At 40.8% G+C, this 27,846-nt stretch overlaps 1 protein-coding gene across 25 annotated transcripts in view; it reads right to left on the minus strand.

Annotated features, from left to right (window-relative positions):
- Nucleotides 1–27,846, minus strand: part of OBSCN (obscurin, cytoskeletal calmodulin and titin-interacting RhoGEF) — a 185,576-nt gene that overhangs the window by 24,358 nt on the left and 133,372 nt on the right. For 22 of the 25 annotated variants that reach the window (XM_072033901.1, XM_072033896.1, XM_072033887.1 and 19 more), the window contains 11 exons: nucleotides 26,909–27,067; nucleotides 25,483–25,660; nucleotides 23,719–23,832; nucleotides 22,850–23,017; nucleotides 22,466–22,568; nucleotides 21,759–21,888; nucleotides 20,594–20,699; nucleotides 3,502–3,750; nucleotides 1,381–1,504; nucleotides 920–1,053; nucleotides 441–553 (listed from right to left, as the gene is read on the minus strand). In XM_072033901.1, the coding sequence (XP_071890002.1) occupies nucleotides 441–553; nucleotides 920–1,053; nucleotides 1,381–1,504; nucleotides 3,502–3,750; nucleotides 20,594–20,699; nucleotides 21,759–21,888; nucleotides 22,466–22,568; nucleotides 22,850–23,017; nucleotides 23,719–23,832; nucleotides 25,483–25,660; nucleotides 26,909–27,067 (1,578 nt within the window). Of the gene's footprint in view, nucleotides 1–440; nucleotides 554–919; nucleotides 1,054–1,380; nucleotides 1,505–3,501; nucleotides 3,751–6,178; nucleotides 10,531–14,291; nucleotides 14,335–20,593; nucleotides 20,700–21,758; nucleotides 21,889–22,465; nucleotides 22,569–22,849; nucleotides 23,018–23,718; nucleotides 23,833–25,482; nucleotides 25,661–26,908; nucleotides 27,068–27,846 lie in introns of those variants that run through there. The other 3 variants (XM_072033903.1, XM_072033902.1, XM_072033880.1) reach the window with 2 other exon arrangements.

Below are 27,846 nucleotides of genomic sequence, written 5' to 3' on the forward strand. Positions count from 1 at the left end.
ATTCTGGGGAACAATAAATGATTTCTGGTTCCTTTCCATTGGATCACTTACTGTCCTTACTCACACTCAGTTTACTCAGTTTATAGAAGAGGCACAGAGCCTGGAAGTCAGCTGACAATTGCAAAACCATTCTTAAGCCCATTCATGACCCCAAAACTATAGCACACATCTTGGTGGCTCTCAGACAGACACCTCCTGCCCACCTGGGTCCCCAAACATCTCTGTTCATCCTCCCTGATAAAGGAGCCTCAGTGACACTGGAGACAAGACAAAGCAAGGTGCATGACTGGTGTTCCAGGGAGACCTGCAGCTGACTCAGCATCTACAGATACGACCCAGAATCAGTGTAAGAGGTGTAACATGAAAGAATAAAAAGATTTTCCCCACAGAAGTACTGCTTTGCAGTCCTTTCCACAGTCCAGGGAAACGTCTGCACTTACCTTAAACCACAACACAGTAGGCTGAGGGGTTCCTTCAATGACTGCCTGAAATTTGGCACGCTCCCCAGCATTCACCTGCACGTCCTCTATTGTCACTTGCATATAGGGAGGACCTGGTGAAACACAAAAGTCTGAGACATTCATGATACCATAACTTTGTCCACGGTGTGCTGCTTTAGGTTGAGTTACTCAAATGGGATTTCCATGACCAACAATTTTGGATATGGTATTGTCTTAATATCAAATCAAGAGATATCATAGTAATATTTCTGGGTTTCTTTATATTGACATTACCTTTAGGCTTCTTATCTTCATGCTTATATGTTACTTTTTGTTTAATAAACATTTATTGGTCAAGACATTGAATTATTTCAAAACAAAAACCACCACCACCAGAACAGTCAATGAGAGATATCAGCCAAAGAGAAGACAATTGACAATCGCAGGATTTGGGAAATTGAAATAAGTCTCTTCCTTACTTGTTGGGGTCTTATCCTCAGTCTTGTACACATGAGTTCTTTCTGTGGTCTCAATATAAACTTCCTTGTGTATGTCCCAGACCACATCTTCTTCTCTTCTGTACCAGTCTCCTGCCCCCGCAGCTGGTGGTGTTCTTTCATGAAGAAAAGGATCATTACACAGTCACACATAACTGCAGGGATATAGTATTATACCTTGCCATCGATCTATGTGTTTAACCACCAGACAAAACAATATCTACTTAAAATTAATAAAAGAAGAATTTAGTTTTGGTGGAATTAATTTCTCCCCAACCATTTATATCCTTCTTGCACACTGCATGCGTGAACAGGGCTGTGAAGACAATAACAAACCTACAAGAACCAGTTCAAGTCACCACCTGCTTCTCTACAGAGGACTGGCTTTTCTGATAATGAAGTCTGCCACGTTTGGAGATCTGTGTACCAGAACTTATATTCACCTGGAAATGGGAACAGTGCGCTCCTGAGTGCTCTCAGCTCCAGCTGCCGCCTCTTCATAGGAAAGGACAGGGCTGGGTTTCGGTGCACATGGCTCTTCAGCTGGAATCTGCCTTTGTGCTCTGTCTGGTGGCAGAAAGAGGGAAAGTTAGACAGATCACCTACAAGGGCACAGCTGAAACCAGGAGCGAAACTTTGGAGCCATCTCCAGTATGCCTTGTATCAGAGCTGAACCCATCTGACCTCAGCTGAGTGCAATTGAAGTTAAGGGGGGAATTTGGCCCTTTTGAGAAGGCCATATGAAGCGAAGGGCAGCTTTTTATTATTTTTTATTTTTATGAACCTTTCTGTAAGGAAACACATGCTGGCACAAATACAAAAGGCAATCAATAGGGACAAAAAGAAGTAGGATGACTGAAAGGAAAGTGTTAGTTCAGAGCATCCATTTTAGGAGATAATTGAACTTGGGTTCCACCAGTGTGTGACTATGATGAAATGCCTGGTTTTAGCTTTCTACACACAAATAATACAATTAAGCTATGCATTGTAAGGTCAGTTTTGGATTCACTGGTGCAATCAGATTGCATGGAGATAGGTTAATTTGGAGGAGTAATCTGGTACACCTCCCTTAGGTTCTTGGAAAATGTCCCCATACAGCTCTTAAATTACACCAGAACAAGGTTTGGCAGCTGAACATTACGGGAAGGAGGAAATAAAAAGATGGAGGAGCTTGAAGGCAGATGAGATTTTTGTTTGTTTGTTTGTTATTATTACTAATTATTTGATTAGATATATCATCAAGAAGTGGTTTGAGCATCTATGCCAAAAGTGCCTGGTTTTCTTTTGACACTGACCACTAGAGTTACACTCTAGAATAAAATTCATCTTTTCCATCTGAGAAAAGAGGAAATCAAGAGAAGACTTTTGCCAGCGGGAAGGAGCTTTTGGGGGAACATTCTGAGAATGTTTGGTGCAGGCTGGTTTTGGAAGAAAGCAGCAGTTTCTAGAAAGCACATAATACTGCTTTACTTTGATGAACATGATTATTCAAAGCATTACTGGCAGGGTCAGAGATCCCAGCTGGCTGGAAAATGGCTGTGTGCTTTCCTGTTGCCAGCATTATCAAAATATTTGCCCTCTTTTTATTTAAAACATATAATCAAAGGGACAGTTGTCAAGTCTCCATCTTATTAAAATAATCCCCCTGTTGATAAGACCTTTAGCTGCCTCGAGTGAAAGGACTGCAGAGCCATCACATTTACTATTCTGTGTTCTCTGTAGTTGAGACTAAAGAAATAATCCATTTCATATTTTACTTCTGATGATTTTTGAATCTTTCTGCTTCAGCAGAAGATTATTTGCATGGGTGACTTCCCACTCAAAGAACAACGACAAAAGGTTTTAAAATCCTGCCATTTTTAAGCAGATGTTTTGGGTCTGATTCCATTAAATGGCTCTAAAGTTTTAGACAAATATAATTATATATTTATATTTATTTTTTTTAAAACAGTGTCTGGAGTTTGAGGGCTGCAGGCTACCTGACAAGTTCTTTTAGGATCACCTCGGTGGAGGCCAGATGCTCTGACAGGACACAGACAGCTCAGACAAGTTGTTAGGGCAGAAGCACAAGGAGGAGCAGAAGGGCTGCAGCTTTTTCGTGCGTTTCAGAAACACCACAGACATGAAAGCCTCGTTCCCATGGCAAGAGACAGTCACACACATCATTGGTATTAAGAAAATAAATTGCTGAGGAGTCTCCTCAAGCTCCAGGGCCAGCGAACTGCAGGTGAACTCATGCCCTACATGCTGGAGAGCCTCTGGCAGTTGACAAAGGGCTCTTAAATCTCCAGCTTGTTTATGGCAGATGAGGAGAAAAACAATCTCCCTTCCCCACCACACCAAATCCCATTTCCAGAAAGATCTGCCCCAAGCTTCGTGCCAACCTAACCCCAACCCACAGCCCCACGTTTCACCGGGTCTGAATGTCCTCTCTTACCCTGCAGCTGCTTGAAACAAAACGGAAAACCAAGGAGGAAAAAAAAAATAAATCCTTATTTGTGTGTTCAGCATTATTGTCTCTCTCAACTTCCCTGCGACATGTTCCAGATTAATTCCAGACCTACCGTGCCCTCCAGCAGCCTGGGTTTGGGTGCTGGCTTCGTGAACGGGAGGCCCGGCCGCTGCTCCCAAGTGGTCTGAGGGAACGGGCCCGGGAAGGCCATGGCCACCAGCTCCTTGCACGCCCGGGGGAAGAGACACAAGCAGTGACGCCGAGTCCACAAGTTTCCTTAGAGCTGTCTTGATCTCCTGGTCAGCACGCTGAAGCGAGGCCTGGACAGAAGTCCCCAGCACCGGCTGTGAGGAAGCCCTTCCTACAGACAAGAAGAACAGCTTTTCTCTCTTCAGCGTAAAAAGAAAACAGCAGCAGCATCCAACCCCTCGCAAGCAGAAGAAACATCTGTCATCACGTCCTTCTCCCCTCAAGGAGCAGGGAGATGATGCAGGAACGCTTATTCCAGCAGGAGGGAAGGTAGCTAAGACTCAGGACAAGGAGACTGGCACGACAAATTTTGGACAGACGCATCTCACGGGGGCGAGGACACTGCACCACACCGCGTGTCCCCAGCCCCTCAGACAGAGGAAGGAGGGATTCATCTCCCCACATTGGGATTCATCTCGACCCCACACTAGCTGGCCTGGCAAAAATACTTTCATTGAAAGCAGTGAAATGAAGCCAGAGGTGACCTGCTGTGCTGATACTGAGGCTACATGCGAGGAGGATGTTATTGTACCGGGGAAGGGGAAGAAGGAATGGGCACGTACCATGCTCGGTGGTGCCTCTAAAGAAGGGAGATAAGCCTGAAAGGTTGGCAAAAAAGAGTTTGAAGCTACTGATTGAAGAATAACGTATTCGTCCTCCTTTGCAATATTTAGGTTTGCACTGGAAAGTGCCTGAAACTTAAATTTGCACTCAGCTGTGTAAGATACTATAAGGGCAAGGCCAGCTGGTGTGCACAGTAATGCACAACAGATGTGGATAGGGAAGCATTATACACAGGAAGACATACCTTCTACCACAAGAAACTACAGTCCTGAAGGAAGAAAGAAGACAAGAAGCTTTCCAAACAAAAATGGATTTTGAACACACATCTTTGCAGAACAGCCACCCGGGAGACAAATCCCACAGACTCCTCCCCAGCCAGCACTGGACGAAGAAGCTAGGCAAGGTGGGATCACTGGATAATTCAGATTGGAGAGGACCTCAGGAGCTAATCGCATCCAATCTCCTGCCCAGCACTCCTTCCCCAAAACATGAGACACAACAAAAGGACAGATATCTAGGGATACCCTTAAAGACCCATCAAAAATGTCAAAACCCATGTCAGAGTAAGACTATTCATTATGTTTACAATGTGATTGCTCGCAAAGGAAGACTACAAATGTGAATGATGTTGCACTCCATGACAAAATGAGCTAAAAAGCTCTACTTTAGACATCTTATTCTGGTTGCCCAAACCTTAATTATTTTAAAAATATTTCATAAAGGAAGTTAAAAAAAATAATCCCATGGGTAAAAGAAAAATAAATCTGATTGTATTCTCGGAGCAGAAAAAGTGACTCCCAGCCATACCAGGAATTGGTTCCCAGTGGGCCAAGATGCAGGGAGAGCAATCAGGATCTTGCTGAAAGAAAAAAATAAAGTCAGTGCATACACATGGTTCTGACTTGATTCATGTCATTCACATACAGCAGGTCCTGCAGCACTTTAGGCAGCCTTTAGGTAGCAAATTCACATGATAGACCTTAAGGTAAAGTTGAAGGCTAGGTTTGGATCACCCCCTTTTAACACAAGTCACTTGAATTTTTTTATTTTTTTTCTACTGTTCTCCCCCCATAGTTAGGGAATATTTCCCTTCTGGGTCTGTTGATGGAAAAAACAAGTTTTGCTTACATGTCCCAGACTGCCCCATCAGCGGTCATCAGCACTGGGCTGGTGAAAGATCTTTAAATATTTCCCTAGAAAAATATTTTGATTCCCTGGAGTTCCTGTTATGATTGCTGCCAGCTGGTGCTGCCCTACCAGCTGGGCAGCTGCCAACAAGTGAGCCATTTGGAAAGGCATGAAACACCCTCGGTACCTCTCAAAGAGAAAATATATTTCAGTTTGACTACGACTTGTGCTATTATGGTCAAAGGTGGTATTAAATTCAAACTAAGAGAACTGGTGAAGCAAGAGGTTGTCAGACATTCCAGGCCTAACAAGATAATGCAGGATTCAGCTCCCCTGTGTTGCTAGTACCGTTGCTTTCTTCCCTACTTAGTGATGTTACACACTGGGACTCAAGCTGTTGACCTGAGGAGTTTGAATATTAGCTAAGGTACATCAAACAAACATTGAGGCGATGACACTCCTCCAATGGACAATGTGTTTGCCAGTCCTAAAATCTTGACCACGAACCTTTCCACCTCACATCTCCTTCAGCCAATAGCCAGGAACACAAGACCCACGGGTATTTTGAAGCTCCAAATCACCCTCAGAGAAGAATCCAGGTAGACAAGCACTGTTCAAAATTATTGAGCAAATTATTGAATGATCCTAAAGCTGAAGAGGAAGTATCCCTCAAAACAGGTTCTTTCATTTCCACACTTCTGAAACTGTTTGTAAAAATAAATGCAGATAGAGCCAAACTGCATTAATAACATCCTTGGGCTGCAGCTCAGCTCCTGCTGGTTGATGGGAGAAGTGGATGAGCTGACAGAGAATGGAGTGCAGTGAACAGAGAACACAAAACCAGCAAGTTTAGTGACAGCCGATGCAAGACATTTATTGATATAAACTCAGCATCTAACAGCATATCTCGCATTTGATTTGCTTTGTTGTTTTTTGTTTGTTTTGTATCTCAAGCAAACTGAAGTTTCCACTTTATTAATACCTGCAGGAATTATGGTAAAACATTGTATTAAAATTTTAATACAGCTGTGTTTTCATCTACAAGAAATAAACCCCCACACGTCTCATTAGTTATCTACAAAGTTTAATCACTTACAAGCATAACTTTTAACCTCTAGGAAAATATTTTGAAAGAACATGTGATGGACTTCTCATAAACCTTTCATTTTTCGAACAGAGTTCTACATAAAGATTTTAAACATTCTTTTCAATTGATTTTCTTTTGCTTAGATTTCAAAAGAAAGTGTAAACAGATGTTAATTATTTTGGGCTAATTAGTATTTTTCCTATGACCATCTGAACTGCAGCTTTCTAGCTTCTTAAAAAAATACCTGAGCATCAAGCACATCAGGAGGAATATCCACATTCCTTTATCCATCTTTACTATCTTTGGATGAATATTATGTTTTTAATGACTAATATAGAGCAAATTCCTTTGTTAGCAGTATCTACGTAAATCCAAATGAAATTCACTTCCTCCCATGGAATTGTTCTGTATGGATACTTGAATAACTGAGAATAGAATCAGGTCTGATACAAAAGAAATACTTTTCATTTCAAAAGTATTTCCATGTTGTATGTCTGCTACTTTCCAATGTACAGTGCAATATATGAAAGAAGCACTAATATATATCCATTGTATTGCTTAATTATAAAACAAACAGTATAAACCAAGGAGTTGTTATCAAAAACAGAAGAGTAACATAAAAGAGGCAAATGTCATTTCTTTCACCATATGCAATCACTGAAAAAGCATCTATATCTGGAGGGTGGTTCACGTGGTATTACACATAATATCCTGTCTGGATATTGAAATGAAAAAGGCTGTGAAATGCATTCATTTCAGTCACCACATGATCAAGGTGCACCCACTGAAGAAAAAAAATGGCATTCTTTTCTACAAGCACCTTTTGTAAATTCAGTCCCTGTTAGCAGGAATATTGCCAGGAGGGCTCCAGAACAACTTTCACAATATTACCTAGCTGGGAAACACTGAGACAGAACATCACACACCAACATTTCCAAGGCAAAAACTCACTCAATCCTCTCTCTTCATGCTAGTTAGAAATTCAGCTGCATCTGAGCATTTCTGGTTTCCCTGTACCATCTAAATGAAAACATTTTCTACTATGACACGGCCACATAACTCAGCAGGGACAAGGTGTTGGGACTTTTCACCCCATACCTCTGTCAGATGGAGAGGGCCAGTGCTTGGTCCTACTGAGATCAATGACAAATTCCAGTTGACTTCAACTGGGACCAGTATTTGGGCCTATGAGCTCAATTCTTCCCAGGGCTGAGCATCTTGTTGAAGGTTTGTGCAAATTTCACTTTTGGTGAAGCCAACAGGAACGAATGAGCCATGACCAGTGAATCTCAGCCTTCCCCCCTCAATCAGCTCTCCTGCTGCAAAGCTCCGGAGAAACTCAACAGAAGGCAGTAAGGGTGACGTCTACAGTGCAGTTCAACATATGTGGTTACAGTAACGTGATGCAATTGTACCTGGCAGTGCTTCCAAGCAGCCCAAAATATTATCAACAGGTGTATTCTTCAGCCAGACATTTATGGTAAAGATCTGTTGCTTTGTTTTGTTTTTAACTGTGTTTGAGCTCCTGTTGCTCAGTGGCGAATTCCTTTTAGCATGTTAGGAGACGTTACCCATCAGTCTGCTAACAGCAGTGTTTCACCACTGGCATGGACAGGAGACCAAATATACCAGATTATTCTACCAGTACTATTTATTGACCACATTTGTGGTTCTTTGTATGTATTAGCATTTGATTACAGATGCAGAAGTCATTTTGTGAAGCCCATTAATCTTTTGCTGAGCATTAAGTAAATCTGTGTTTTAAAAGGTATGGTTCATAAATCCACTACACTAGAATGCAGAGAAAATGAAACCTACATCTTTACACCACTAGGAAGTGGACTTGAACATAGCTGTCATTTTAAATATGGTATTTTTTCTTTTATTTTTATTTATTTTTTTTAAACTTAATGCAGAAGAAAGCAATGAAATCCTTGACCTCCTCAAGTCAGCGGGACTTTGACCACTGACTTCAGTCAAGTTAGAATTTCAACTGAAAGGTCTGAGCAGCCCTTTGCATTCCTAGTAAATGCAATATTGCCTAGTTATTTCATTCTGTGGCAGAAGTTCATAATAATTTACTCAGACTGTGCATGTTGAAAGGTTTATTAAGAATTTTTTTTGGCAGAGCTAATTGGTGTCAAAGCAGTGCGAAACTTCATGACCTTCAGGTGCACACCATGACAGGAGATTGCTTTAGCTGAAAACAGTCTTCCTACTCTGGCTGCTGAAGGATGCTGAAAAGCTTGGGTACTTTCACCTTCTTGCCACACTATAATTTACAAGTTGGCACTTGAAATCATTTTTATGTTCACGAACAAAACAGCAATTATTTATACTTGTGTCACAGGTAGGAGAATCAGGCTTTTCTTAAACTATCACCACAGTCCACTCTGGAATGATATATGTTCACCTCGATCAAAGCTTTTAAAATTACCAAACTGACATACATGTTCCCTTTAAGACTGGAAAAACTCATATTTAAATACATTTTTTTCAAAGGTATTCCCTCATACACATTACCTTGTAAATCATTGCCACCAATTCTCCTCACCTACAACAATTTTGATTTTTTTTTTTTTCTGCTTTTCTTTTGTGTTAAAAATTATGCTTGTATCTACTCAGCTTTGGGAGAGGTCTTCTGTGCTGATGTGCAGCGTCACAGGCTCGCCAACAGTCCCATAGCTGAGGGTTCTTGTGGAAACTTCAGTTTTAAAGCTCGACTGTCCGTTGTCTGCTGAGAGCTGGACTTCAGTGCAGAAAGATGGTTTCACCGTAAAGGAGGGAGCAGAAGAAGCAGCTGCTGTGGCCGCGTGCACTCCAGGCGTCACCGCCATGCAGGTATCACTCACGTGGAAAGAGATGTTTGAGGGGCCTACAGACTGCACACCAGTTACTCGAGATGCCGACACGAACACGCCCCCAGGAACGTGCTCCTCAAACTTGCTGAAAAATCTTTTTCTGGGTTTGGAAACCACGGGTCTCCCCAGGTTCAGCAGCACTGGCTTTCCAATTGTTGGCTCGTTAATCTCTGTCTGGAGCACGGAGATCTCGCACGGTTTGTCTGCAGTCTGGTTCTGATCATCACACCCGTAGGTCTCGCCTTCTTCAGGAACGTAGTCTTCAAGATCCTCCAAAGTTAATACTTTGCCATTGTGGGTTAAGATTTTGCGGTCCCGGGTGCTAATGTCTTCTGTCTGCAGTTCTTCTGGTTCATCAACTATGACGACATTATCCTCTTCTGCAACGACATCTGGCACTACTTCAGGTATCCCCTCTTCAACAGGCCAAGATGTGTCTAATTCATCCTCCTCTTCTTTAACCTCGGGGCTTACTGGTGAGAACAGAAGTTGGTGTTCGTCTGCAGCACCCGTCTCAAAGCTGAAGACCAAGGGCTCTCCCCCGCAGGCAAGCAGTGGGGAATCGACACCTGATCCACTGTGGGCACTCGCTTCCTGTGGGCTGCTCTTTCCTTCAGTTCCATAATCAATAAATGGATTATTTCCTAGTTGTTCAGACCCACACGGGGAACTTCTGTCCTCGCTGCTGCCTTGAGGTCCTTCCTGATCTGTTGTATACACCAGGGGCTGGATATCAACTTCCGAGAGACTGTCTTTAGGCAAAGAAGATTTTGACTGTTCCACCAGTTTATTGTTGGAATTGTTTGTGTTTGGATCGTCATCTGGGGAATGCCTAGGCCTTGAGCTGGGAAAAGTAAATGTTAACACCCCTGAGTCATCTTTTTCTTGTTTTGCTGGGGAAGTTCCTCTTTTCCTTGCAGGTTTTGGTGATTTTTTCACCTTGAATTCAATTATTTCTTCTACTTCAACCCATTTGCGCTTTTGCTCTTCCGTCTTGGTGTCTGTGATTTCTCTTGCTGCTGCTCCTTGCCTGTTCTCGGGCTCTGTGACATAAAGCATGGGGACAGCAGACTTCGATGTTGCCTCTTGCTCATGTCTGTGGACAGGCTGCCTGATCTTTGAAACGTAAACTGGCTCTGGAGTTGGCTCCGCTCTCGGGGAGCGGGAAGGTGAATGACCTGAAGAAGAACGGGCAGGAGAAACCCTTCCCCTTTGCCTTGGGCTCTTCACCACAGTGGTTATCGTTTCCTCTCTGATGAGGGAAAGGGTTGAGATGGAGTTGGCAAGAAAACGAGACTTTTTGGGGAGCCACACTCCATCCGCACATGCTGTAGTGGATCAAGGCGCTACGGTGGGGTTAGTTTTATGAGCACTCCAGCTTTTGGTGAAGCGTGTCATTTTGGAAGGGGTACACACACAACACACACACCCACATGCCCATCTCCACTTACTTTCTGAATCAGTCAGAACCTCAGTGCTGTTTCCCCGAGGTGGATCCTAGCTCCATTAGCCTCCTTGAGTACACAAATACAAGTACCTCCAGCTGAGAAATGGTCTTCTGGATGCTGCTATATCTCACATGCTGTGTTGACCACCTACTATGCTACTTTGGACCCACATAGCAGTTTCACCCAAAGATTTTAAACACTCGTGGTGTTCACCCTTTTTCTAAGTGTCCTTGGCTAAAATCTGGGCTTCAAACTCAATGGCAAAATGTTCTTTTTTACAATAGGGTCAGTAGTTTCCTCTTTTTTTAATAAGTCTATCATATCTTTATGTTGTTGATCATTTTGAGACCACAGGTCTACCTTTCCACAGGCAGAACAGTTACACTGAGGGCATTTAGAAACCAGGAAAAGGAAGTTAAAACATTTCCTGCAGAAGTCATCTTTGTCAAACTATACTCATTTTTACTCTTCATAATACTGTCATTGCAGCCACAGCCTGAGCCTACTGTCAGAGATTGCCATAGGAATACCAGATCAATCTGGGATGCATGATTGCTATTTCTCAGAGGAATTCTGCTATTCTTTATATTTTCTGAGGCATCCACAGAGCTTGGGACTTCTCAGTATCTCTGCAGAGATACACACTGCTTGTGTCAAAACAATCCTCTGCTCCCATCTCGGAGCAAACTGACTTTAAATGAGCTACAGATGAAATTGGATCAATAACTAAAAGCTGGGGACAGGAACGCCCAAGCTCAGTCTTTAATATTCATAATTCATATCTTTAACATGCAGTTACTCCTGCAGATTTTTTCAGTGCCATTTTTCACATGGAAAAACGCGATAGCAAAGACAGCGCTTGCTTTGCAAGTGCAAGGAAGCTGATGCTCTTCAGCAGAGGTAGCTGATTCAGTAGAGCCAAGAGGCAAAACTGATTTTGTTTTTGTACTGAGATTCTCTTCCTGCCTCCAAGCAACAGAGACTGGAATAAAAAAACGGAGGTAACTGAAGGATAAAGACAATCGCCTGGGGCAGGAAGGAGTGATTATGAATCAATACAATAGCATTTTTTATTCTTCTGTTTCTCTCTGTTCCCTCCCCAGCCTCAGTAGCTAGTCTGACATGCTGCCTGGAAGGGCTGAAACCAATAGTTCTGCTCTCCAGACCTCCGTCTCTTCAGTCAGGACTGAGACAGGTGAAAGGAGCCCCTGTGAAAGCAGAGCCTGTTTGTCCTGCTGCAATTCCCTAACCAGCACAGAAGGCTAACCAGCTTGGACGTCTTGTAGGCTTTCTCTACCAATCTAATCTTTAGAGACTGGACTTGGTTTGGTAGTGCCTTCTCCTAATGAGATCAGATTTTTTTTCCCCATGATTTTTCTGAGGAAAGGTCAAGTAAAGGTCAAGATTGGATATTTCTTTTCTCCCTGAGTTGCCTTCTCTTCTACTGCTTACCTCCTGTTGCTTTACTCTTTCCCAAAAGTTATCAGAATTTTTCTGTACCTCTTGTTGGGCTTGTTTGCTGACACTGCAATGCAGAGCCTTCATAATGACCATGGCACCTTTCTGAATTATGCAAAATTAAGTCTCTTCTGATACAGATGAGAATGAATCCTTTTTGTGGTTGCATTAGACTTTGCTTCACATTGCAAAGTTAAAATGCTTTTTTGGCTCTGGGATTTATACATACAGATATTGTTCAATCTTGTCCCCAAATTACCTGTGTTTTTTTTTTTCCTGGTGGTATTTTCAAAGCTGCTTCTGTTGCTCTGCTCACTACCTTGTAAAAGATGCAATGTGTCCTTAACAGAGCTGTTCCAAACTTCACTCCATCACTATCCTACTTATATACTGCTGAGTTGAGGGCTTCCCTAATGGGTTTGTGACCCCATCCATTAGCAAAAAGTGGGGGATTTCCATTGGTCTGAGATCCTGCTCATAAATATACCAACCTCCTTTGGAGCTGCAGCCCTTAATTTAGGAATCACTTCTCGAGTTGCCCAATGCTATAGCCCATGGAGCAGTTAAAAATTTACAAACCAGCTGAACTGATGGTATTTTGCATTAGTTTGTCTTTATTTAATCATCCAATATTAATGTTGCTTCTTGTGATCTGAAATCATGAAGAGGACTGTAAGCTTAGTGAGGAGAGATGTGAAATAAAAGCATTTTTTTCAGCTGATTTACGAGCACAGATATGTAGAAAGCTGAGCTTTACTAAGCCTTAGACATGACCTGTCTGTGGGTGATTGCTTCCTGCTCATGACTTTCTTGGGATGTTCTGAATGTGATATCAAAAAGCATTTCTCTTTTTACCCTATAGATAGCTAAACCCTGGCTCTTGAGATGGCATAGGCACCTTCATTTTCTGGCCACTGCAAGGTTAAAAAAAAATAATAAAAAAAATCAAATGACTCAAGGTGTTAGCTGAATGATGTATTCAAGGAAGGGGGCAAAGTCAGACTTCCTTCCTGCCTCTCCTTCCTGTGCTTTGCCAATTTATCAGCTGTTCAGGTTAGAAGCTGCTAGGACGAGGCATGGCTTCTTATAAACCACTGGCTCCAAAGTGGCTAAATGATGACAACTGATAGTCATCGCAGAAAATAATATAAGAAACAAAAGGTAAAACAATTGCTTAAGCATATTTTAGGGGTCATTTCACACATCCACCTCACCATCTAACAAAATTGTTTAAAAAAAAAGGCATCATGTCCAAGAATCACAAAGCATGTCCAAGTCGATGATTGGTTTTAGCAAAATTATGACTCCGGTGGAAATGCATTTCCCCAAAATATACATTCCATAGTCACCTATGGCCACTAAGATATGGCTTAAATTTTTTGAAGGTGCTCTGAAGGCCTAATGTAGGACAATGTAGTCCCTCCAGGACATGAGACAATTTAATTTATGTACTTGCTTATGACACTTATAAACAAGAAGATACTTTAAGATTTTAATGGCTGATGAGCTACTGGTCCACACGTAATTGAGAAAGTACTGTTTTTTGCTGCAACTAATCTTTATATATTTCAGGATAAATCAGGATCAAAGTAACCAAGAAGCCCAAGGAAAAAAATTCATATTAGAAATAGAGCCAGAGAGGGTAAAAATGTGCAGCTTCTTTCTGCTTTATCATGAAAGGCCTCCCTGGAGAATTAAAACAGGAAGGCAAAAGAAAACATTGTAAGCTGTGTTTGTTATGTTTGTACATCTTTTGAGTAGCCAACGCCTTTTTTTTTTCTTTCAACATTGTGAGTCAGATTCTACACCCTTGAGCCCTTGTGCAACTCCTGCATTAGTCAGTGAAATTTCTTCTCATATAGAGTCCTAAAATTTAGCCCATGCTGTGTCTATCTGCAACTTTATTTATTTATTTTTTTATTTTGAAGGGGATAGTAAGATTTTCCAGGTTGTCACTTTACATAACACAAAATACCATGAGATCTGGTGGAATAGGAATGAACACGCTTGCATGGCCAATAAACACAAGCTTGTTATTGGATCATGCATAGGCAGCAAGGCAAATCACAAATGTTACCAGAAAAAAAAAAAAAAAGTCAGCACTTACATGATGATGGTTTTCTTGGGCACTTTAGTCTCTTGTTCAGTGACTACAAAGAAAACAGTATGAACAGCATGGGGTTAAAGAAAGGCAAAAGCTGAAATGATTAAATTAACTTTCCTCAGTTATTCAAAATAAACTGGAGTGAAAAAAACACCTGTACCATCCCATCCATGCTTTCTGTGGTTATTTCCAGCATCGCTTTTAATGATTATGACCAAGAATAAGAATTCAGAGTGCCCTCTGAACAGAGTAATTTAGATTTGCAATTGACTATTTCGTTGAAAACAATATCACAAAAAATGTTTTTTGCTGTTGTGAGATCCTGGCATTTTTGTTTGGAAGGGCAAATATAGAAAACAAGGTCCTTGTTCTTTTTTCCCCCCCTTCTTTTTCCTTCCCCTATAATAAGTTAGTGATAGTGTAAGAAACCTGAAACCTGGAAATGTCTTGATATGAAAAACCCTGGAGAGCTGAAATTCTTCAAACTGTGATTTAACTTACTAGAAGAAAAGTTTCCCCAAAACACTAAACAATTTCCACTGTGGACTAGATTCAAAATCCAAGCTGATAAAAATCAAAACTAAAATTGTTATCATCAGAACAGAAAATTGGAGTAAAATTCTCAAGGAAGTCCAGAGGGAGCCCTGTAATACACTTATGTCTACTTCTTCATTTTTTATTTTTGTACTTAATTTGCAGATTTTCATGACCCTTGTCCCATACTGAACTAGAATTTCTTGATAACATTTGAAGAGCTGATAGAGATTTTCATCAGGTTCCCAACTTATCTGTCTGAATAAAATTAAGACACTGAACCAGACTCTTGTGAACATATTCTGAGCTACTGAACTTACATGAGATCGAGAAAAAAAGAAGAGCAAGCCCCATCTTTTCTTTAATGAGTTAGTAAAACTAACTAACTAGCTAGTTAGTTAGTTTCTAAAAAACTGAATTTAATGTTAAAGTAATTTTTTCAGCAATTGGTTTACAATCTTCCAGCCAGCCTATAATAAATAAGCTCTGGTCTGAACAATTGAAAGTGAACTGCAACTCAAAAAAAATATCTATAAAATCACAAACAGTTCTTGCCCAGGGAGCTTGTAGAGTGTGTTATTTGTCATATATCTTATGATTCATGCTGATATTTTTAATAGTGGCCAAAAACTGCATTGCCAAAATATTAAAAATATATTTACAATATTAGATGGAAAAGTTGAACCTAATTTTACTTCCACTTTCAAGGCATTTCTTCTGCCGCTAGGTAAAACTGCAAATCCCATGATAATTAAAGAGAATTTTGTGCAAATATTGATGGTAATATCTGACCTAGAGTTTTATGCTTTGTTTGCAGAGCCCTGTCTCATTTATGCATGTATAAATTTGGAATAATTTCCAACAGAGTCAGGAAAGTTACTACAGAATTTGATGGTTTTAAAAATAATCCATTTGGAAAAAAGAGTTTACAGCCTATCTGCTATGTGAATGTGAATAGAATATAACTTCTTTACCTACCTATTTAACAATTTTCAAGTACTTTAAAACATCCTTTTTTCAATTATGAAATACGTCAGTCAGTGATGGAAGATGAATTGAGAGCTCAAACAACTTACTGTGCCCAGGCTGGAAATTTCCAATGAATATGTAAATCCTTAAACTGATATTGTGGAATTTTTACGTAACGCAACTTTTAGAAAAAGTCATCAAATAATATCATGAGATGAATCCATAAGCAACAAGAGAATCAGTTCTGATGTAAACAGGAAATGAATTAATTTGATTGCACACCTAAACCCAGGTGTTTAAGCAATTATTATAACAGCAACCCTATTTAGATAATAATTAAATATATAGTTAACAATGTCTGTAAGAAAAATTCCCTTGTAATGTTTATTTTATTACTGTGTGTTCTGGAAGTCCTCCCATATGACATTGATCGCAATACTTCTATCTGCAGCAGGTGCTAAGGAATTCAGTATTTTGAGGGTCAGCAGGCCTGGGCATGAGGAAACTGTAAATGGCCTGTAGTAAATAGGTCCTGATGAGCTGCAGTTTAGTGCATAACAGATCTATTTTATACGTGCTATGTCCAAGGTGTGAAGGAGGTTTTAAGCAAATCTTTATGAAGGATAGAACCACATGAAAGTAGGATGAGAGAACTTGGGATTCTTTTTCCAAGAGGAAAATATTCTGCATCCATTTTAGCACCGGATTTATCATTTCAACTTGTTTGATAGCAGTTTAGGAAAACAGCTTTGCAAAGCAGGAGCCCCTGATAAGCAGGTTAAAAGCTGAAAGCATTAGGATCAGCCAGTGCTTCTACAGGACTAGAGTCCTCTTTGGTTAATACATTAAATCAGTGACTTATGATATGAAACATTTAGGCTAAGTCTGAATGAAAGTCAGCTTCTGCTGCTCTGAAATGAATGAAAGGAGGTTTCCAATGCAGCCTTCACTACACACTTTAAGTTCTACTTTCTCCACTCACAGAAGCATAAACCTATTTTTTTTCTGCTGGCATAAACCAGGGGAATGCTGCTCTGCATTCACCCCTCTTTTGCTACGTTTCAGAGATAAACCCACAAGAGAATGCACAAAACTGACATGAACTGCTACAGCTAATCTCAAAATAAGCAATTCATAGACACAAAATAATTTCCTAAACTGTGTGAATGTAATGCAAAAGTTTTTCACTCAATGTAAACGGAAAAAATGTTTTAGTCCTGCAGCAACAGAGACTGCTGTAAATGCAGATTGTGCTCTCTTGCATTTTGCACTGAACACCCCATGGCTGGCACAAAAATGAGACTGACAATGATAACAAATTTAAAATAACAAGATTAATATCTCAATCATCACCCCAACTGGGGAGCTTTAAAATGTTCAGGGGAACAAACTCATATGCCCTATTTCTTCAGGAAAAGGGTAACACTAAGAGATATAATGCTCTTCTGTATTTAAAGCAATCTCACGTTTGAGAACCTCAGAATACTCAGCTTTACCTCACAAGAGGAGTATTGCCAAAAGCCTAGTAAAAAGCAACTAAATAACTTGCCCACAGCTCTGCATGTGAACTACCACAAAGCTATGAAGAAATTTCTGTTACCTGTGCTAGATTTTGGGTATTTTTCTTAAAGGTTTTGCTTATCTCCATTCGAGTACCTGATCCCTTGCCCTACTGCTGACTGTCTCATTATACATCCTGGACCTGCTCACTCAGATGAAAAAATTCAACTCTTTCCAGAATCTGGGCTTTGTTTTTCTTGAAAAACAAACAAAAAAAAATGAACAAGTTAGTGAACCTGGGATGAGTGGATTGCAGTAGTAAGGTGTTAAAAAGGGATGCCAGAGCACATCAGCCCATGTCAGGTCGGATCTGCTGTATGTAGGTTAAGCAGCAAGGCGGGTGGCCACAAAGCAGACAGTCAACTTGAAGTCAAAGAGACAGAACTTCCAATTACATGTTTTTAAAGTGTCTAAAACTCTCCCAATATCCACAGAAAGAGGATTTTTAAAGCAACTCTCCGTTGACTTCAGTGAAACAACCAGGTGTAACTGAAGGCAGAAGTCAGCCTTTCAGGCCTGAAGCCTAAATTGCAACTGTTTGCAAGGGGACCCTTAGTTCAGTGGGTTTCATCCTTCTTGAATTTGATCCTTCCAATGGATCTGCAAATTCCTATACCATGAATTTAAACCTAATAACAAGAAGTTTGTTTTTAAGACCCCCTAATGTGGGTCTGTGGACCATCACTGACTGCAGGTCAGGGCCCATAAACCACTGTACTAATGGTATCCCAACTTGTAACAGTAGGTTTGGCTCAGTATAATAAACAGTACAGAAAAGGCAGGAGAATAACAACTAAAATAATTGCGATTAAAGGCTCTTGGGTGCCTCAGGAGGCTCTGGTAATAGACATTTCACAGAACCAACAAAAAATCAGGTAGAATGTAGACCCACCATGCAGGTGAGCTAGGAAACGGACGCAGTTATCTATTTTCTAATGTAATAATACCACACAGGAGTAATGTAGTCCTCTTGGTGAAGTTAGAAATAATCCCATTTTCACAAGTAGGAAGGATTGTAAGGATGGAAAGTGAAAGCCTTCATGAGATCCATCCGTCCTCCTGTTCTTTGCCAGATGAGCTTGATTTTTCAATAGGTAGATCAAAGATGGTTATTGATTCCCAGGAAAGCAATGAATTCCCTCCTCGTTCAAGTGCATTGTGCTAAATTCATCCCTGATACGATTCTGCTTAGAACAGTAATAATGCTCCATGGATGAGCCTGCTTTTTGCTCCAGCTGGCCTGGGGCAGCTCTCGCTGTTTCTCCATGGAGGTGACTCAGGGAACTATTTCCTTCCCTATTACCAAGTTCAGGCAATTGCACATCATGGACCAAAAACGATCTCATGATAATATTTCTGGAGCTTGCAGGCAAGCTCCAATTATGTTTCTTCATCCAAACCCATAAAATCTGTTTGTTTATGACTGTGGGAATGACACATTACATGACTAATTCAGGGCTGAACACACACATTTGTAACCCCATGAGCTGAACAATGCTTCACAACCCTTGTGAAGAGTTTTTACTTGTTTTACAACCCTTGTTTGTTTTTATATCTTCTGTCTTGGCACGACGGAACTTCATGAAGATATGCCACCCTAACAGTAATTTATTTCTGTTCCTCTACATGCTGCATGTAAATCATTTTTCTCTCTTTATGCCTCAGCAAGGACAAAGCATTAAAGTACTTCAAGGTTTATGCTACTGAAACTATTCTAGTGTAACTATAGTAATACCATTTTCCCTGCAATGTTGTTGAATGATTTGATGGTACTCTGGTTAAGGACCATAAGGAAAACAAGAATAAAACCCAAACAAGTGAGTATAAAGATCTGGATACTACTCTTAATGGCCTAGTGTGGCTGAATCCTCATAGTGTAGCAATACATTATCAGCCCCTTCAGAGGGCTGACCCCAAGGTCCATCCAGACCAGGCTCCTGTCTCAGACAGGACCAGAAGAAACCTGGGGAAAATTATAAGAAAATAGGAGAGTGGAGTACCATTTTCCCAAACTCTGGACAGTTTGCTGCTTGGCAGCTCCCTGAGTCAGGTCTTTGCATTTGATGGCTCTCACTTGAATGTTGATAACACTTATCCCATGTCAAAAGCACATTGAACCCCTGTTATTATCATGAGTAAATGTGAAAACACTGACAATGAGGGAAGAAGGTTAGCAAACCTCTAGCTGTTGTTGGCTATGTCTCCTCTAACTGCATCTGAAACAGCTCTCCAACACCAATGCTTGCTGGCATGGGATAGCCTATGCCTATCCTAGTCCTTTCTCTCACCCTCCAAAACAGTAAACCATTTACTATTTCCTATAAATTGTCCCTTGGCTGTATTATCTCCTGAATTGCTGCTGGGAGCTCTTCTAGAGAGGCAGCACTGGTTGGCCCATGCCCAGACAGCCAAGGACATGTATGAAAAAACAATTTTGGATGCTGGGGAATGTGCCATAGTCAGATATAGCCACTGATATAAACTGATTCATGATACATTTACAATAAGCATGCCTGACATTCTGCTTGTGGGAATTTCTTTAGTACATAGGTAACTACAAGAAGTCACTTTCTACATGTGTTAAGAAATAGATGCATTACTGGGTGGGTATAAGATCAGCCCATATCACCCTGCTTATGCAGATTAAAGATACAGGAGGAAAAAAAAAAAAGAAAAAAAAAAAGAAAAAAAAAGTATAGCTTCTATGACTGTGTGATGCTTAATACCTGAACAGTCCTAGCTAACAAGAGAACTAAATTGTTTGTGACACACTGCTGTCAGTTTTGCTTTCTTAATCATTCCAGAAGCTTTCCAGTAGTATTTCAAGAAACAATTACAATACATCTGCAGCTTTACTTACTGGCCCTGTTTTTTTCTCGGTAATATATAACTCATGTTCTGCCAGGCTGACATATGTTTTCAACTACTGCAACAGGAATTTTCAAGTACTGCAACATTTTTCTTGTGCTAACAGTGGTGTGACATAACCTTCAATTACTCCTCCTTTCTCATATAATGCATTTATGAACATTATATGATAAAGTTGATTTGCCAGTTATGGAAATCAACAGATGGTGATGGGTATAGAGCTGAGCTGCAGTATACCCATGCACATCTTGATAGACATACACAGACGTACACCAATAATCAACATGGATAAGATTGCAAATATATTTGAACCTTGATAAGATTGCTTTGGAGTAATTCACTGGCATACTTACAGAGCTGGTCAAGGATCATACCTTCTATGGTAATGGCTTGGTCTCCTCTCCTCTCCTGAGTCAGGGCTGCAGCAGTGTGATGGTAAAGTTCTGCTCCGCTTTTTGCTGACCCTAATCTGTTCATCAGCTAAAGAGAATTATGCAGTACTGAATAAAATGCAGTATGTTTTCATAATATAAAATCTTTCAATGCTGTATTACAAATGCATCACAATTACATGACTACAGACAGAGATGAATACACGACCCCAGACCAAAGGCACAGTTTCAATGAACGTGTGCTGTTCAGTGAGTTCATTATAGTGTTTTACCACAAATGACTCACACAGACAAGTTACAGCAGAACAGCTAGCTTAGTTACTTGTCGTTTGATCTGTGACTTGGTTCTAATGTGACTTTATCAAGAGGCACAAATTTCTGTCATATGCCATTTAAGCGGTAGTTAAACAGTTGGTGATTTCTATTTATCATCCATTAATCCACTCAATCTTACTCAACAAAGTGAATACTGGATCTTGGGATCTTAGCTAAATGGCAAATGCAAGGTAATGAGATTTTGCTAAAATCCTAACAGAAAACTTAATTTTTAATGTGATCTATATAAATTAATGTGGAATAACTGTGAGGTTGCTGTGAGCTGAGCTGTGTACAATTTTATTCCTGTGTCCTGAGAGTTTATTACTATTTTATTACAGTGAATGCACAGACTATGACTAATTTTTAGAGACTGTTTTACAGCACATTTGTTCTAATTTTGTTAGATACTCCCCATATACGCTTAGTAAATAAGCAGGAATGTCAGTGCTTTCCAATTCTATTTAAACTTTACTTCTTACTCTTGGATTTGTAGTGGCATGAGTATGTTCTAATTTAAAGATGGACCAAAAACAAAACGTCACATCAGAATGATCCTTGACTTTACAAGATGTAGCTCTAGAGATCTGGATTTAAGCTCTAGAATAAGCTCGCCCTATTACTACATGAACAGCCAAACTGTCAGATGATAATATTCTGAAGCTTCACAATTCAGATCCAGTTATGGAGAACCTGACTTGTATAACCTTTTTTGATATGGCATGCAGCAACAATTGCTCAGCCACTAATCTCATGCAGTAGATCTCAGTAAAATGAATTCTCCAGTCTATGTCATGTCAGACAGCAAATCTCTAACTCACTCTGAACTTACTTCACATTCATAGTGTCCCATATCTTCATTGGAAGGGTTCTTGACCACCAGGACTAGAATGCCACTCCGTGGTTCACTGAACGTCTGGTATTTATTTGTGTCCTTCAACAGTACACCATCTTTGTACCATCTGTATGTGGAAAACACTGAATATAAGCCAGGACAAATAGGCAGTGTCAAGAAGTTCCCAGCTCACTAATCCATCTAAAAGATCAGGGGGCAAACAACTCAGGAGATAACCATTAGACAAAAGCTTGTTTCCTGCAGGACAGGTCTACAGGTAGGTAGATCACACATGGATACGGAACTGTACAAGTTTATGAGATCCTTCTGAAGACACCTCATCAACCAATGCAGGGAAAAGAACTTCTAATCATGAGAAGCTATCCTGAGCTTTCTATCCGAACATCCCAGACTGATTGCTTAATTTAAGTGTAGGGTAGGGAGGATAAAGGAATGATAAAAGGGCATTAGATTTGACATATACGTATTATTTGTAGGCATTTCTTTTCAGATTCTAGAGAGAAAAAAATTGTTGAGAAGCTCAGGAAAGGTGGGATCAGGAAGAGCCAGCACTGGAATGGCAATAAGGTGGAAAACACAGAGAAGAAAGGGTCATAAACTGGAAAGTAAAAAGGCAAGGAGACTCGTCTGGCCATGCAGAATGGGAAAATAGGATTTGTCCCAAAGTTACGTGAAGAACTGACCTGATTTGAGGCCTAGGTGCTCCTTCAATAGTACAGGTAAACTGAGCATCTTCACCCTCGACAAGATAAGCATTTCTAACCTTGTTCACAAACCGTGGTGGCACTGCAAGGCAAGGATAAATGTAGTTTACACAGCTGGAAATAGGGTAACTCCCTAACAGATACAAAGGATGTATACCTGACCACAAAACTCTCACGATTTCTGCACACAAAACAGTAAAAGACACATTTTTTTACCTGAGAACAATTCACTACTACCGTATCATCAGAGAAAATGTATTATTCATTACATGCTATACAGAACTTCTGGAATGTCTTAATGTTCCTGTTTATGGCATTATATAGAAGACCTCTTTGAAACAACGCATCTGTGCAGGTCTTTACCTTGAACAAGGATCTTTCCCAAGGTACTGGCATTTCCAGCAGGACTGGAAGCAAAGCACATGTACTGTCCCGAGTCAACACCTGTTAGGTTGTCCAAGATCAATGTACAGGAACCATCGGGGTCTTCTATTATAATGTGATGGGGATCCACCTCCACTGGCTTTCCATCTTAAAGATGAAGGGAAAAAAAGTCTTTGTAAATAGTTTAGTATGTTTAATAATGTTTTCTCCTTAGGAATTTCATCCAGCACTTCCACTTCAGAGGACTGAGAGCTGTGTTTGCTCTTTCAGCACCTGATAGTAGTAGTTGAGGAATGAGGTCTCCATCTGTCTACAAAACAACCGGTAGTTAAATCACTGTTTGGGCATGTTGTTTATCATCAATTTAATAGTGAAATTCTTTCACAGTATGTGTGGTGTAGTTATAGCTCTTATTTGCTAGCCAAAGGACCACTTCCAAAGTGACTGTAAGCGTGTAGAACAAATCTTTAAAAAATATGAAGTTATAGAAAAGTTGTTTACTCTGCATTATAGCAATGCTGGGGAACAAGAGTGTGTCCACAGAGCTGCCTGTGCCATGACACAGAAATGCCTGAGCTAATATAAATAAGTTGTTCATTTCCTAGGAATTGTTTCACTACAACAAGATGTAGCTTCACACAGACTAAAAGATAAATTTGAAAAGCAGGGCATTAACTCACAGGAAGATCTGTACTACCTGTGTCTGGGTGGTTTAGTAGCTAACAGTAAGGCTAGAACTGGGTATCTCTAGATGATCAGCTTTTATATTACTCACTGACAGCTTAGCACAGAGCAATGTACACAGAAAAGAAGGCTGCAGTATGCATTTTGTGACTTGCTTCTCATACCTTTGTACCAGCTGACAGATGGCTTGGGAGCTCCTGTAACTTTGCAAGCCAGCTTGACTGTCTCTCCCAGCTCAGCTGTACAGTCTGCCAGTTCTTCCTCAAAGTCTGGAGGTACTGAAACATCAGAAAAAGCATGTCAGTCCCAAGGAGGGTAGAATGTCTGTAGGATGGCTGCTACAAGGTAAGATAACAGGCATAATTTCTGCAGTTCTGTGAGGTTCAGATGGAAAGCTGAGCAAGAAATTTTAGCAGCTAGTGACTTTCAAGGTGAAACGCTGTCCTTGCTTATTTGAGAATAAACTGAGTCTGACAAATGTCCATTGTTGGCTATAAAGATGAACAAAAAGAAATATGAATTTGTTGCTGATATGGAGGTATTTTAGACCACGATTTAATAAGCACATCCATTATTCAGACACCACGCAGCTGCGACAGGTAAAACAATTCCCCCAATTAAAATACACCCTTGACATTAAAACTAATATTCTGTTGGTCTCCATAGAGCAAATCTGTGCTTTGTTAGGAGACTTTTATTTTGACTTATTCCTACCACAGAAAACTATATAAAATTGTTCTGATAGTCTTTTTAATTAGAATACCTGACTAAAAGCAAAACAATAAACAGACAGGACTTGCTTTCAATGTATATACATGAAAAACAACTATTTTCTGGCATTTTAAGATGACATATTTCCTTATGCTGTAAAGTACAACATTTCAGGCTTATAGCTGGACAATAAATACCTAATAGACCTTATGACAAATTTTGTGGATTGGAAATTGGTAGAATATTAAATGACAGTGAAGACAAAATGACTTCAATGACAAGACAAAAATCCAAAGCAAATCTACATGACCAGGTACAACAATGTAAGCCAGAAGTCTAGAGTAGAGGGTTCGATATCCAGCAGTCACAAGTGACTTTATACTGATATCATTAGGGCTCAGGTTTAAATCTTGAGGTTCTTTCCATTCGAGTTTGACATTTTGCAAACAGTGGGACACGGCCTTTGTCACCAAATTCAGTGGTCAGCTACCCTTCTGTAGTCCTTGCCAGATAGAACACATATCTAGTGCCAATGGCAATTTGTGTTTTAGAAGTTTCAGTAATGTTTGTCTGTCCTCCAGAGGTGCACATTTTCTGGGCTATTGTGCTGGAAGACAGTAAACTCTGTTTATTAACAAGGACATCTAAATATGAAGACAGGGAACTAAGCAACCACCTCAGCATCTGACTCTGATCCTCCATCAAAGGGAACTCACGTAAGGGGTAGCAGCTGAAATGGCCAGGGACAGCCAGTTCTTCTCAGATCATCAGCCTGTGTTTTACACAGTTGCACTGCAGACACTGCAGAGTAATTAGAAAGTTATTTGTTTGCTCAGCTATTGTCTCAACATCTGTACAAGTCCTGTGGAACCTCTGTCACATACATGGTTTGATGGTATACAGTCTTGGTTCTCTTGATGGCAAATGAAGAGAGTCATAAACCATGGTCCCATCCTGATAATGGTGCCTACCCCAGTTCAGGCAAAGGACCTAACACAAATATAATCATTCCAGTTAAAGCTTACTGCTTGCAGTCATGTGAGTTGTTAGAGCAGTGATGTGATGTGGTTTTAACCCGTGGGAAACCTCTAACCCTAATTCAGTTCAAGAGGTAGCATGTGACCCTATCTGTCCTGGCAACAAAATCTCCTTCCTGCATCAGGGAACCACCCTGAAGCAAGCACTAGGAGGTCTGGGTTATCCTGGGCCATACTCACTCCAGACAGGCTGGCTGATTCTCTGCTGTATGCCACAGATCTCCTTCACCCAGGAGTTCTTGATGTTCACTGTACGCGCCTGAAGGAGGTACTTGCGGACTGAATCTTCCCGTTCGTGCCAGATCTCAAACGCACGGTCATCCCCTTCCACAATGTCGTTCACATCGATGTTGTTCAGCTGCATTACAGAAGGAACACAAGAAAGTCAACACAAATTCTTTGTTCTTTTTACATAGAGCTGAATTTCAGACAGAACATTTCCCAAAACTGAAATCCCACAGTTTAGCACAGTTCAGATCTGGACCTAGCCTTTGTGAAACAGAACTTTTTTCAATAAAGGTTTTAAATTAAAGCAACTATTAACCACCAGCATGTCTCCTGTGCCAGCGTGCACCCTCTTCCATCGATGTTAGTTATGTCCTTCCCATTAAAGCATATTAGATGCTCTAACAGTAAAATGAGAAACAAAACTAATTTTCATTGCCTTTAAAGATTTGTCAGACTGCATGCAATGTGGCTTTGGTTGAACAGAAGTCAGGGCCACTTTGCAACCCTTTCCCTTGTATACCCAGCTTTCAGATACCAAACAAACATTTTCCTGGGAGTAATTATTACATTTCAGGAAAATAATATCCAGTGGTGCAGCGCTGGCAGCAATACCTCAGAATAGTTAGGGACTACATGAAAAGAAGTTAAAGCGCAGGCACTCTCTAGATGAAATATCCCTTTCTTCCTGGAAAATAAATTTTGTCTGTAAATATCCATGAGAACAGAGATAAAGACTTTCAGAAGGCCCTGGCTGCACTTAGTCAAGAAATCCACAGGGCTTTTTGTTTTCTTGTTTATTTGTCTTTTTCTGGAGTTCAGTCTTTCTGTGACTTCTTGCAGTTTTAATCTGAGCCCTGAATGTCTGAAGATGAGATGGACAAATGCTTTGAACTTTTCATTTCTAAACAGGAATTGCTTTCAGAAAAAGGATGTAAGCAGTAAAGAGAACTACTGGGATTGTGCTATTTGACAAAAAAATGCATTTTCTCCAATTTACTTCCATCGCTACAGACTGTCAAAAGCAAAGACCAAATGCTAGCAAATATGCCTAAACTAAAATCAATATCAATGTCACACACTTTTGCAGTTAACTCAGTGAGATAACAAAGAACTGTAAACACTTTTATGTGTAAATCTCATTGACACACAGTAAAAATCCACCCATGCTTCTGGTGGTTTTGGGCATATTTCTAACAGGGTTCACAGAGAGACTTTTGGGACAGACACATTTTACTTCTGCTACAAAGACTTTCAGAAGCAAAGGAAGAGCTCAAAAGAATTTAAGAGATATCCTGTTTTTAGATGATCTGAAACTGGACATAAATGTGAAGTTCTCAATGACAGAGAAATGCTGTAGGTGAGGATGTAGTGATCAGACCTTCATGATGTTCTTGAAGATGTAGCTGTAGGTGTCCGTCTTTGTGTCTCGTTTTGGTTTGCAGATCACAATGTAATTCTTGAACAGGAAGACATGTCTTTTGTGTCCTTTCCATGCCATTCTAGCTCCTGGAGCTCCTTCCCATACAATGAAGTGGCCCTGATAGGAAAAATAAGAAAGAGCACATAGTGGTAATTCTGCAATAATTACTATGGTGATATCTCACCATAATTTTCCAGCAATGAGGTAACAAATGCTTATTGTTATATCTTCATCTTATGCACTGTTATTTTATTACAGCATAACAGATTGTTTCTAATGCTGGTGGTGATGACAGCATCATGCTGATGGTGATGACAACAGACTGACAACAGCAACAGGTGTGCACACAGTGGTTGTCATTACATTGTCCTTTAAGTGATGTTATGTATGTGTTGGGTTTACGTGGCAAGGGCTTGGTAGCAGGGGGGCTGCAGGGGTGGCCTCTATGAGCACAGCCCAGAAACTGCCCCATCTCAGACCAGAGACAGCTCCAGCTGCATCCAAAAGGGACCCGCCACTGGCCAGAGCCAAGCCAGAAGTTCCTCTGCAGCCTGTGGAGAGACCCCTGGTGGAGCAGGCTGTCCCCTTACAGCCCATGGGTCCCACATGGAGCAGATCTCCACGCTGCAGCCCGTGGAGGAGCCCCCGGTGGAGCAGGTGGATGTGGCCTGGAGGAGGCTGCGGCCCATGGAGAGCCCCTGCAGGAGCAGGCCCCGGGCCGGAGCTGCAGCCTGTGGAGAGGAGCCCACGCAGGAGCAGGGGGACCTGTGCTGGAGCAGTTTGCTCCTGGGGGATGGACCTCATGGGATAGAGCCATGTGCGAGCAGTTCTTGAAGAGCTGCTGCCTGTGGGCAGCCCCTGCAGGCTCAGTTCGGGAAGGATGGCATCCCGTGGGA

This window comes from Anas platyrhynchos, chromosome 2 (assembly GCF_047663525.1).
Source record: "Anas platyrhynchos isolate ZD024472 breed Pekin duck chromosome 2, IASCAAS_PekinDuck_T2T, whole genome shotgun sequence".
In the NCBI taxonomy this organism is placed as follows: domain Eukaryota; kingdom Metazoa; phylum Chordata; class Aves; order Anseriformes; family Anatidae; genus Anas; species Anas platyrhynchos.